General features: G+C 32.2%; 1 protein-coding gene across 2 annotated transcripts; it reads right to left on the reverse strand.

Annotated features, from left to right (window-relative positions):
• Positions 1 to 3,796: 3,796 nt before the first annotated feature.
• BRX (DZC (Disease resistance/zinc finger/chromosome condensation-like region) domain containing protein) lies at positions 3,797 to 11,711 on the reverse strand. Of its 2 annotated transcripts, none has more exons than XM_020348434.3 (6): positions 11,508 to 11,711; positions 9,852 to 9,995; positions 6,556 to 6,956; positions 5,836 to 5,965; positions 5,041 to 5,378; positions 3,797 to 4,338 (listed from the first exon to the last, which is right to left on the reverse strand). In XM_020348434.3, the coding sequence occupies exons 2-6, from the start codon at positions 9,966 to 9,968 to the stop codon at positions 4,260 to 4,262; spliced, it is 1,065 nt and encodes a 354-aa protein (XP_020204023.1). In that variant the 5' UTR covers positions 9,969 to 9,995; positions 11,508 to 11,711; the 3' UTR covers positions 3,797 to 4,259. The 2 variants fall into 2 exon arrangements, with proteins under 2 accessions (XP_020204023.1, XP_020204024.1); XM_020348435.3 differs by lacking the exon at positions 11,508 to 11,711 and adding an exon at positions 10,157 to 11,373.
• Between the last annotated feature and the right edge of the window lie 1,582 nt (positions 11,712 to 13,293).

Consider the following 13,293-nt stretch of genomic DNA (forward strand, 5'->3'; position numbering starts at 1 on the left):
AATATGAAACAAGAAAAATATGTGTAGGTTTATATTTTCTTTTGAAATCCATACAAAATGCATGTGTCTTAGAGTCATGTGTAGTTCTTTCTTGTCATCACTTCTAGTTGATCTTTTTTATTTTAAATATGGAAAAATATATATATACATATAAGTGTTGGATGAAACTGTACATGTGCTTTTTTGCTTATAATCTTTGAGTTCATACATGTTATTAGTTCATTAACATGTTCTCCTAAACTTAGGTTATGGACAAAAGATAGACTCTAGAAGGGAGTTGAATAGTATCAATTGAAAATGCATTTTTTTCAAGTACTAAATTAATAATGCTAACAATTAAGAGTGCTAAAGAGAGAACAAATAGAACACAAGGTATTTTTGTATTGGTATATCTCAACCATTGAGACTACATCCAGTTCTCATTCCAACTGAATTGAGTTCCATTGTCTTAAACAAGATACAAGTATTCTTTCAACAAGTCACTTCTAGCTCAAACCAAAGTATTCTTTGAATTGCCTCTTCTAGCAATCTACCCAAGTATTCTTTTTACATGAATCCTCTCCAGGCTTCAACACCGAGTATTCTTTATAGTCAAGACTCTCCAACAATAATTACATTACATTACACTAACATATACCAAAATATATGTGTTAGTATTCTTTTAAGGGTTCTACCATTACACTACATTTTAAAAGCGCAAGTTTTTGATATATATTATTCAACCGCCTTTCTAGAGTGTATCTTTTTCTCTAACAATAATTACATCACATTTAAAAAAATTTGATTATGAAGTGCAATATTCTCCCTCCTTTTTATTCTGGAATATATGTATAAGTGTAACACCTTGTTGCATTAGACACAACACAACTCTTACTAACTAAAAATAAGTGTAATTTTTTTTGTTCTTATTAAAATAATTATTAGCATAAAATATAAAAGGCCATGATCTTCTGAAATATAAATATGAATTTTTATTACAAACAGATATAGTGAAAATATGTATTAACTATTTCCACCCATACGTCAGAAACCTAATCAAAGCAGTACACAACTTCTATCTTACCCCAAATACAAGTATAAGTGAAAACATTCTTTATGTGTCATATCTTCTTTACGGTCTTCACAAGCCTATCAATATTTGTATTGTTGAATCAACCCGATTACTATGCTTGATCGTTATCTTAACGTATATCCATCGAGTACATGCACAAAAGAGAAATAAAGGAGTGAGGATTTAATGATCTCGACTTATATTTACTGAGGGTAAGGATACTTACCCTAAGACACAGAAGATTTCATAGGGGAAATCAAAATTAGTTCTAGTTATACTTGCTAGACATTAATGGTGTTAAATACGAAAGTAAGAGAACTTACCATTAGACACATAAGACTTGGTGGGAGGCTAGAATTTGCTCTAGTTGTACTTACTTGACATTGACATAGGATGGATCCATACTTCCTTATTTTCGAAGTGATTAAGAGTGTAACACTATGATTTTGATGTATGCATGTTATGATGTTTATGATCATATTGTTATTTATGTGGTTTTACATGCATCTTGTAGATTGTCTAATTGTGGAAAAAAGATTCTGGTGAGGTTGTAGTTTGGATTGTTTGTTGTGTAATGATTTCTATTGTTGGTGGTGATAGAAAGTGTTTTGAGGGTATTTTTGTTTTTTTGTTATTTTGGAATTGTTTTGAGTTGTTTTAGAGCTCTAGGAGTTCGAATATCCTTAAGAGTTAGGCTATTTGAAATTATAGGAGTTAAGGTTTAATTTGGTCAAAAATGTAAAAAGACTATATAAGGAAGTTCATAGAAGAGAAATTTCATAAATTAAGAAATCTCACATTCTAGAGAGAAAGTAGAGAGAGAGTCTGGATTTTTGGTGGTTGATTGTTGATTTGAGTCTGTAGATAGATTCATCTTGAAATCTTAAGCAATAGTTGTGAAGGATGTTTGTTAGATTCAAACTTTAAGAGCTCTGAAAATTAGGGAGAAGATTACCATGAAGTTTTGTGGTTTTGCTCTATTTTATGAGAAAATTCCATTTTTTGAGGTGTTTAAGGTAATGGAAGTTCTTATAATTTGATAATCATGTGTTGTTGGTATTGTCTTGCCCATTGGTGGTAAATTATGTTTAGATTTTGAGTTGATTTGGAGTTTTGAGGTATTTGGGGTTTTTGAGGAAAAATCTTGATTTTGTACCCAAATCCTAATTATAAATTGTTTTTGTTGTTGAAATTGATATATTCATGCTGTTTATATGAGTCTTGATTGTTTGAATTTGAGTATTCGAGTTTATAGGTGAGTTGGTATGGATTACAGAGAATTAGAAACCCCAAAATTGCGAAGAAAAAAAAAGTAGAGATGGTCTCTGTCATAAAACATCTAAAAGGTTTAGAAATGGCTGAGTGGATTTGGGAACTAGAATCAAAAGTGTTTCTAGAAGGAAAAAAGGCTGAACAAATTTGAAAGGATTGGGTGATTTTTAAAAGGTCAAGCCAATTTAAGGTAGAAGCTACATGATTCAAAAATCAGTGAACAAATTTAAATGTGTTAAGAGGATTAGTTTCCTTCCGAATTAGGATTTGTAATCTTCATAAAAGTTGTAGCCTAAGATGTTAGATATCTCTTTTAAATTTTCTAATATAAAATTTAGAAATAAAAAAAAAACAACAAGTGTTTTAAAATTCAAGATGTTACTATAAGCACCTATATGGAGGAGGAGGAGAAGGAGGAGAAGGAGACAAGTAACTTGATGGGAAAGGAAGAATTGAATGTTCACCATCATTATATACTAATTTTGAAAATTGAGGTTATTGTTAATGGAGTTATTAGAAACATATTTATGATGAATCATGTAATTATCCTAATTTATATATCATGATTCATTTAGTAAAGAAATTAAAGACCAACATTTTTTTATACCTAAAGTTTAGATGAACCGCGTCTTGAGATTTCATTAGAATTAAGACAATTTTAAGACTTAAAGAGTGGTTACAGACGTATTAAAAAATTACCTACCAACAATAAAATACTTACCTTTGTGGTGAAATTGAAACCTACATCCTTGTAATATATGGGTTAGATCCTTACCAACTAAACAAACCTTCGTTGGCTAAAGACTACCACATCTACCAAAGGATTGGTGTCATTGGATATTTGACTTGAAGTTTCTTCATGCTAGTTTTCTATATACATGAGTATAATAGCTCTTACTAAGACTTGTGCCTCAACATTGGTCAAGACAACCTCACCTCTTTTTTTTTTTTTTTATCTATAGATAAAGTTCATGTAGTGTCTCAAAATTTATAATTAAACACTAATCTAAATCAAACTTAAGAGCACCAGATCAACCTTATATATTATGATAAGCCTTACAACTAGTAGGTCAAGAGGTTTGGTTGGACAACATCACCTCTCCCCAACCTTAAAAGATAATGACTAAAATATCTTATTTAGTGTAAAAAAAACTACTAAACTACTCAACCATAATGATGGTCAAACTAAATGAAACGTAGTGTGTCTTCTTTCGTTAGAATTGGAATTTTATGCTGATAATCTACATAATTCTTTAAAGAAAATATTTATACACAAATTACTGCAATAAAACCTAATTTTGATAGGATAACGGTAGAAACTGCAAGTTTTAGCTTTCTTCCACATAAAACTTGGTGCAATCTATTATAACTGCATTCACTACTGAGTCACCGTTATCTTGGTAATGGGAAGCAAGCCTTTTAACTTCGTGGGAGGCAGCATAATATGAGCCTAGAATCGCACATTAAGAAATAGAAACAAAGTGTGTTTCTCTTAATTACTTTAATCCTTGGTAAGCAGCTACAACACAGTTCCACGTGGGAGGAAAAAAAAATAAACAAATGGTAATAAATTAATGAAACAGAAACTATGATGACAAAAAGTATCCCCTTAAAATGGAAAGAAAGCAAGGCAGCAAAAATAGGAGGACAAAAAATATATATATGATGGTATGTAATAAAGATTAGACCTCCCAATCCAATGGCGACTGATCCTTGGCAAAAATGGAGTCACCACAAAACAAAATCCCTGATTTGCACTATCCTGAGACTGTCAATTTAACAGCAGAGACCATAACCGATGGTGGGAAGTCCAGTTTTTCTGTATAGGACTGACTCCACTCCTTAATCTGGAGTCATACCATTACAATCTCTATGAAACAAAATTGGGGATTCCACCACTTTAGGACATCCACTTTTTGTTAAATAGGAATACACTTCAAAGGTATTGAGCTTGTATTCTCTCTCTATTCTCTTCCCACCAAGTTTTTGCATTCACCTCCCCAAATCTTTCCCGGCTGCAACACAAGAATTTACAAAGTGTTAAACCAAAACCTAATAATAAGCATCCGTATTCTAAACAAAAGTCTTCTTAAATGGGTGATAACCCATCCTGAATTTTTCACCTCTTTTCAAGGTGTACTGAGCTGACTAATAAAGTTGAAAATTTTAAGGAAATATGTATGTGTGTAAGAATGCCAAGATGAGAGAAGCAAATCTTCTCAATAGTTAATTGTACAATGTGCATAAATGGTAGGGGTTGTTTTACTTGTACGATTTAAATATTCTATCAATTTTTCTTATAGTTTTATAAATTTTATTTTTTAATTTTTATAGTTACAAATATTCTATTTTAATTTTTTTACATATTATTTTTGTTTCTTTTGAATCTAGGCTATATATTTACTATAAGAATTGAAAAATAAAAATTATGAAAAATTGAAAGAAAACAAAAATGGTAAAAAACACAAATACAGCACGTATGCAGACTAAAATGAAATATTTTTATCTAAACAAACTAAAAGATAATATGCATTAAATTATTGAGATCATGAGCATTTAAACTTACTCATATTTAAACTACAACATCTATATTTCAGTAGTTAAGGTTGGTTCTTTAAACGCTCTCAATTCTTACGTATATTTCATCATAACACATGTTCCTAGGATCATTTCCCTGTTAAGGAACATGTTATTGGAGATGCATTATGGTACAGTACCTGAATCTGACACGTCGTAGCTCCCTTGTCCCATCAGCTAACTGTCTGATTGTAATGTAAACTCCAGGCTCGTCTTGTTCTACCCATTCTGTCTCCATTTCACTGGCATTGCTGATAGAAGGCTCATCCCTAGAAGCAGTAGTGTCCCTTGCTGGTTCCATAGACGGCCCTGCATGGAAGTGGCCACCACCTCCACCGTGATCCAACGGTTCAGAGGGGTAATATCCTCTGCTCCCAGCCCCAGAGGGTTTATAGTGACTCCTTGGTGTCCAATCCTTGTTTGAGGGCATCGGGCTTTCTTGTGCAGATGTCAATCTTGAGAAAGAAGAATCTCTTTGCTGTTCAAACAAATTTCACAGATTAATCTTGGATCCAATATAGTTTTTTGAAAAATGAATAAAAGGGTTGTCTTCTTATTCAATACAAAAGGAACATATATATCAAGTGAGAAAGGTTTAAGGAGTTAATGATCTTGACCATATAGTCATGCATGGATGCTCAAGATTGTTTTACTTAAATCTCCTAACGAAAAATTATTAGATAGTTACTTAAATCTTCACTTAGTAATTTCTCCTAACATTTAATATGCATTACAGTTGTATAGAGAAAATTGGTATTACAAAAGCGTGTTCATATTAATGGATGGGGACATAATGCAAAACATACTAATAATTTCTCCGAACATTTACTATCCATTACAATTGTATAGGCAAAATCGGTAAAAGCATGCTCGTATTAATGAATGGGGTCATAATGCAGAACAGAAAATTGATGAAACGTTATGTTGGTTATTACCTCATCCTCAGACCTTGGAGGAGTGTTAAGAGCTTGTCGATTAAATCTCTGGACGTTATAAAGTTCCATGATTCTGTCGTAATTCTCACCCCACCATCTTTGAGCTTGCCATTTATTAAACATCTCTCGGCTTCAAATTCAAATGCTAAGTATTGTCAGTCTTTGCTCCTACATGATAATTAAGTTCTCAACAACTAAAGATCCCATATATTTTGTGAATTTGTATTTTAAGCCTAAGGTACTGATAGAATGGGCTTAAGGTGGCCCAAAAGAGATAAAGACTAGGATAAGAATAATATTCAGATTTTTCATTATGCTTTCAAAGAATAATATATCTTTATAACCTAATAGTTACTAAGGATGACAATACAAGTATCATTATTCTATTATTTTAATAAAAGTAAAATAAAATAATATAATTACAAGATAAATATCTAACATCAACCTATAAAATCCTTCAAACATTTAATTTTATCTCTTTTGGCCTTCTTAAACGCATTCCATCATGTACACATTCTTTTCAGCTAAATCTTTTGATCTAATAAGTGTATTGCCAAGCAAGCATAGCATTGTTGGGCAAGCCAATTAGGGACCAATTTTAGTGCTTAAGTGGTTTATTAATTATTACTTTAGGACCATCAGAGAGATCTTTCACTAGAAAACATTTTAGCACTGAACTTGGAACTGAAATCAGTGGTCAATTATTGGTTGTTACTATACCTGAAACGAATTCTTTTAAGATCATTTCCTCCATTAGGAAGAGAAACAAACGTAATGTGAACCCCTGGCTCCACCTGTGCCATCCACTCCTTAGGCTCATCCTCATCCTCCAAGACTACATCACAAACTGATGCTGAGTCACGTCCTCTAGGAGTGCGGTCACCACCAAATGCCCCAGCAAATCTTGGGTCAGATCTACCACCAGGGTAGTGAGAGGTTGTGAAGTCCCATGCAGGGGTTGAACTTGAGCTTGCACCACCTCCTATATAAGGGTATGGAACCCCTTCTGAGATGGTATCAAAGTCTGGATATGGTCTATGTCCTTTCTTGTAGCTACTGGACCCTGTGCAGGGTTTGCATTGCTTGTAAGCGCCTGAAAACTTCAATGCCATATCCTTTATCTGCATATAGAATATAAACCATGTTAACACTAATGCATTAGAAGTTTCAATCACTTAATTTTAAAAAATACCAAATAAAAAAAAGTCTTCTATAAAAGCAAGGGTAAAGTACAGTTGTTTCAACACTTTCGCAATTTATCCTCCTATGCTTTAGTTTGTATTACACTAAACCCCTACTGAAATTTGGGTTAATGTGTAAATGTTATAACCAGACATAAAATCAAAAAGTGTGAAATTACGTGGAAATAAATTACAATTTATCCTAATTTAATCTTTATAACCGATCTATATAGATTCAAAAGACAGCTTCAGTTGAAAAACTTAATTAGTAAGTTATTTACCCGCGAGACTTGAGGAATCAGAAAATTGTTATGGAAATAATACAATAAAAATATTTCATGACAACTAGAAACATAGAATTATATCACAAATTTTATTTCTGAAAGACATAAAAGGAGTACCGTAACGTTACCAAAAAAAAACGGGAGTACCGTACATTGGGTCAACACCTAACACAAGTAACTCTCATTTCACAGTTCACATAACTTCAACTGTTTTATTCTTTTGTAAATTGGGATTGTCGAATAATATTTAATAATATATTCCGTGTCTTAGTGAATTTCGGTCAATGGCAAATACATTTAGAACTCTAAAGTGGGGAGAGAGTATAATTTAAAATTCTGTTTTTATAATATCTTAACAATTTGTTAAGGCTTTCAAAACACCTGAGTGGCATCTTGCTTTACCCACCTATTCATATTGCTTTGATGCTTTCCTTTTGTCTTGAAAATGATACAATTGTCTAAAATATGATGCACTAGATGGAAAAGAGAAAAGTGTAGATGACTAGAAGAAGCAAATACAAATAATGCATCTCAATTGTCCATAACTAAAAAAAAAATATTGTGCTTATTGGAATTGTACCCAAGGAAACATAAAAGGGAGAAAAAGCCATGATTAAAGTTCTAAATAATTTAGAGATAAGCACATTGAATATTGGCAGACGATAACAGAAATGTGTTTGTGAAATGGCACACAAGGAAGGACTGATAGAAACCATATGTGCAAGTTCTGAACTACAAGTTAAAAGTAAAATTGGATGAAGCTGAATGGAGGCTAAGGTTTCAGTCTTGGGTCATTTTCAAAGAAAAACCTTTACAGCTGGACTGATGAGGAATGTGTTTGGGTTGAGGATACAAGTGGGTGACAAAATCCTTAATGTGAAAGACTATTATAGGAACCTTACATATATGCTACCATGAACTATGTTACCATTAGTGGAAAACATTTCCTAATTGAAGAAAATTCTGTTGATTTCCAATGAGTTGTTTCTTGTCAAAATTTTCACTTAATTTAGACGTAGTTGGTTTAAAATAGTTAGGATAAGCATCGAAATTTGAGAAGTGCCTCACACCCTATTCTGTTAATTAGATCAAAATGGGATCGTATACAGAGTTGAGTGTCCAGCTTAAATTGCATCAACACTTTACTTACAAGGAAGAATAAAGAGCATGAAAATGAAGGTTACTCGCACACATAAGCAGACATTAAGAAAAAGATTAGAGAATCATGTCTAGTGGTCTAAAAGTAAATACTAAGAAATATATATTAATATACTTTTCCTCCATGAAACCAATCCAGAGCCGGCCATCACTTATTTAGATTTTTGCTTTTTTTTTTCTGCATTGGTAATAATAGAAAACTTTTGAAAAACATTGTATCGACAAGAATTCAAGGATGGGCCACACTAGAGATAGGAATATGGCAGACCCTTCTGTGATTGGAATCTTTTCTCATCATCAGCTCAAATGCAGAATATGGAACATGTTCCCACTATTACTATTCTCATTACGCATCAGAATAATTGACCATAGACATTTGCTTTTCTTTCCAAATAAAATTACATGGAAAGCAAGTTATAATAAGATATTGGATAAAATCGAATAATTAATTAACTAATACTATTCGATATTAATCACGTTTATATGGAAGTAGTAATAAAAACTAATGTAAACTACCTAACACCTCACCATTATTCCAACTTAGGTAGCTTTAATAGCTCGGCTGGGCATTATTCTTTACGATTTTTCTAAATAAAAAACAAAAGTAATACAATAATTATCTAAAAGTGTCATTTGTTAATTGTTAAAATCCGACAAGTTAGATACTAGAAAGTAACGAGACATGAGCAGAATCGTGTAAAATTGATTGATCCGTTGATATTTGCATGTTCATAGTTGCTCCTCCCGTGTCCAGTTACTAGTGACTAATTAAGGGTTGATTGCTTAATCATGCTTCATGAAAACCCACGATGCACCTCCGCAGGTTAGCAAAACAGCAACACCACATGTCCTCAAGCACTTAAATAAACGAATAAAATAGACCAATGGTACATGCGAGGGAGCATGCCGCAACAACAAAAGGGTCCAAATCAGAACAAAACAAAACAAAACTGCGTCATCCAAAACCAAGCGTGACTTAACCATTGCCACTTGGTTCAATTTTTATTCAAAATAATACTCTTGTTAAATTAGCAAATAAAATGATCATATATTAAAGTTACTAATAAAAATAAAAACAATAAACATATTACGCATTTATCAATCAATCAAAAACAATAGCGGCCATGACTTTTAAAACGACTAAAGTTAATGTGATTGTAAACACCACTTACTCTAAGATAAAAATAGACATTTCTCAAAATCAATTTAAGTATGCTAATAAAATTATATGCAATGTTGGGATGGTGGTCCCCCATGATATGAGTGTACCCAAATGGGGTGAAGATTTTGTTTGTTTTCACCAAGATGGAAAAGCAAAGATTGTGGGTGAATGAAGAGAGAGAAAGCGAGTGTGTGTGTGTGTGAGAGAGAGAGAGAGAGAGTGATGAAGAACCTGCGTGGTCAGGCTTTTGACGGCTTCTTTTGTACTCGGCGTGCCACTCTCACGACCTCCTCCTTCTTCATCCCTCTCATCTGTCGTTTGCTTCGTACACGCTATGCACGTAAACATTTTTCTTCACTATGCCCTCTTCTCTTCCTGCACAAAAAAACCAACCACGTTAACTAAATTCCAAACAGTCAAACAACGTTATATACAATTGTTTTCTAGAGCCACGTGGAATGTGCCATGGCATTGGTTTTGAACGCTTGAAAAGTAATTGGGGGACATAATTGGGAACAGGGGGTTGAGGCAATCACTTTCATTGAATGAAACAGTGGCAGAGGAATGCCTATCTGTCTCGAGCAACGCCAATGAAAGCACCAAAACTAAAAATGATGGCCCAAATGCACCAACAAGCGAAAGAAGAAGAGAGAAAGAAAAAAAAGTTGGAAAATAGAAAAAGGAAAAGGGAATTTTCGAGCTTTGGTTGTCCAACAAATGATATGTTTCGTGGGGAAACAGAATGGAGCAAAGGAGAAAAAGGAAAAGTGGTCTTGAGAACGAGGCTCGGGATCAGAGCAAGATCGAAAGCGATATCAAAATCTCAAAGAAATCGGGTCAATAATGAAAAGGAGAGAAAGAAAAACAAAATGGGGCAAGGGTACTACACTACTACTACTATGTGCTTTGCTTTACCGCACACAAATTCGAAAAATAATAAGAAACCACAGCGTGTCCTAGCCGAAGTTTCTGACACCCCTTATTTGCTTAATTAATGAAAAAAACATGAAAACATTTTTTCATATCGTAAATGTAAAAAAAAATAATAAAAAAATTGACAATTAACACGCCGTACTCGATCCTTCTAAACAAGTTCTTATATTTGAGTTTTATATAAGAAAAAAAAAGTGATTATTAAAATTAGTTATCCGTATAATTAATTGATCCCGCGAAGATTATAAAAAAAAATTGTAAAAATGACAGACATGACCTGAGGTGAAAGAATAAAGCGTAACCGAGAAATATAAATAAAATAATAATAAAAAACAGTGAAATATTCTTTCGATTCTCTCTTTATCCTTTGTGCAAATCACATCAATCCCCGTTCCACGAGGTGCACCCGAAAACCAAAAGCGGCTCACTGGCCTTAAGAGAGATAGAGAAAAAAAGAGAGAGTGTGTTTTAAGTTATTAGGTGTACGAGTTTTTGGGATTGAGAATCAACCAAAATAAAAATGGGTTTAAATGAGGAATCAATGTTTGTCGGAACGGAAGAGAGGTTAAATGGAGAATGAAAGAGAATGAAGAATGGTAGAAGAAGAAGAAGAAAGAAAAGAAAAGAAAGGGAATTGTGCATTGATTGATAGTATACATATACTAGTACTATAATTTTAGCTTTATTACTGCAAAAGCAGGATTAAATGGACTCATTACTAATCGAAAACGACTTAGCGACCAAACGCTCAACACTCTCTCGCCAACGCGCGTGCGTTGTGTGGGCTTAATTCAATTAGAATCCCTTCGATTTAATTGGAATTTAATGCGGAACGTTTGGGATCAGAAGCGCCAGCGATGTATACATAGCAATGCGCTAAAGATACAGCTAATAATAATAGTAGTAGCACACTGCAAAAAATAAAAAAAATAATAAAAAATAAATAAAAATTACCTTAATTATTAGGAGTCTTGGCTTTTTATTTTTGTTGGTTTCTTCGTTTTAGCTTTTGAATTTTGGACCTCCAAACAGAGCAGTGGCAGTGACGAGAGAGTAACCGGCGATGTGGAAAATGGGGTACGAGGATTCGGAGTGGTTGTGTTGTGTTGTGTCCGAAAATTGGGAAGATGACACACATGACAGGAGAAGAGGGAAGACAAAGGTTGAGGTTGCGGTATTTATACGGAGGGAGAGGGGTTGACGGCGCCGTTAGTTTTCACGGAAAATGTTTGGGGCCGTTAGGGGGAATTTTGTTTTTGTCTTTTTACAGCGGAAACGATGGTCGAGGGCGTAGAGGACACTGGGGTCCACATGTTCATGCTGATGCAATGCAATGCAGCACTCAAGGATTTTTTACGTAGAGGGACACGTGGCGGATTGTGATTGGGCGTGATGTAATTGGACGAGTTCAATGGCTGGGATTCGCTCGTATTGTATGGAACCATCCCATCGGGGCTTTCGTGTTCTTGGTTAAGTCCTAATGATAAGGTAAAATTGGAATCATAATTGAAAACTTTTTGCAAATAATTGAAATTTGAAAATAGGGTTTAAGGTAAATAAATTATCGTCTCCTTTTGAGTTTTGCTTCTTTTAATAAAAAATAACATGTGCTATTATTTAGTAATTAATTTTAGTAGTAAGATTCTTTTAGAAATTTGGACACTAATAAATGAGTCAATAAAATTAAGATAAATTTATTTTTAAGTCACTTATATAAAAATAATAAATATGTTTTCTTTTTCATTTAAATTAAGATAAATTTATTTTCAATCTCTTCAAATTCAATTTAATTTTTATAATTTTTAAAAAATTATTTTAGTCTCTTAAATCATAAATAATGTATTTTTAATTATTAAATAGTTAAATTAAATTTATCCACTGTAATATTATAATTATTTCAATTGATTTTCTAATTTAAATATATTTAAAATTCACTCTATATATAAGTTCTCTTATATATTTTTTTTATTTTAATTTACGATTTAATTATTCCTTTTGGTTAATTTATATTTGGATTTTAGAGTTTTTGTAAATCAATTATAATTTGTTGGGATACTTCTCTTGTCATTCATGTTTCACTCTTGTAAAGTTTTTTTTTCTTCAGTTTTTATGTAAAGTGCAGTTATATATACTTTTTTATTTTCTTTAATTTTCTTTTAATTTCTATAATATTTAGTATTAATTTTTGTTTAGCACATTATTTATGTGAAATATCTATCAATTTTAACGATGATTAACTTTTACTCATGGCTAACTTTGACTAAAAAACCTAATCATTAATTTTTAGTGAAATTTTACCTCTTAATTATATGTTTTCTTTTCATACACACATTTTCTTCAACTCAAAATTTTATTTAAGGACTCAAACTAATGACTCAGTGGTAGAGGTTAAAATAGCTTGAGCCTATAGACCAACCCTCATAAAGCCTAGACTAGGATTGATTTGTTTTTAGAAAATAGCTTCGGCCAAAATTTTTATTAAAATCTATTTTTATGGTTAAAAAGGTTAGGCTCTAGGCTATTGAAAAAGTTGACTAAGTAATCTATTTAAAATAACAATATATATATATATATATATATATATATATATATATATATAATTATTATTATATCAAATTTGTTATAATGTATGAAAAGTATATATTTATTTATCTTTTAAATATTAAGCATTTGACCTATATAAAAAAGGTGAAGTTTATAAGTTTATTCAAAGATAAATTTATTTTTATTTATGATCCTA

The sequence above is a fragment of the Cajanus cajan genome, chromosome 5 (assembly GCF_000230855.2).
Source record: "Cajanus cajan strain Asha chromosome 5, NIPB_CcT2T_4, whole genome shotgun sequence".
Taxonomy (NCBI): domain Eukaryota; kingdom Viridiplantae; phylum Streptophyta; class Magnoliopsida; order Fabales; family Fabaceae; genus Cajanus; species Cajanus cajan.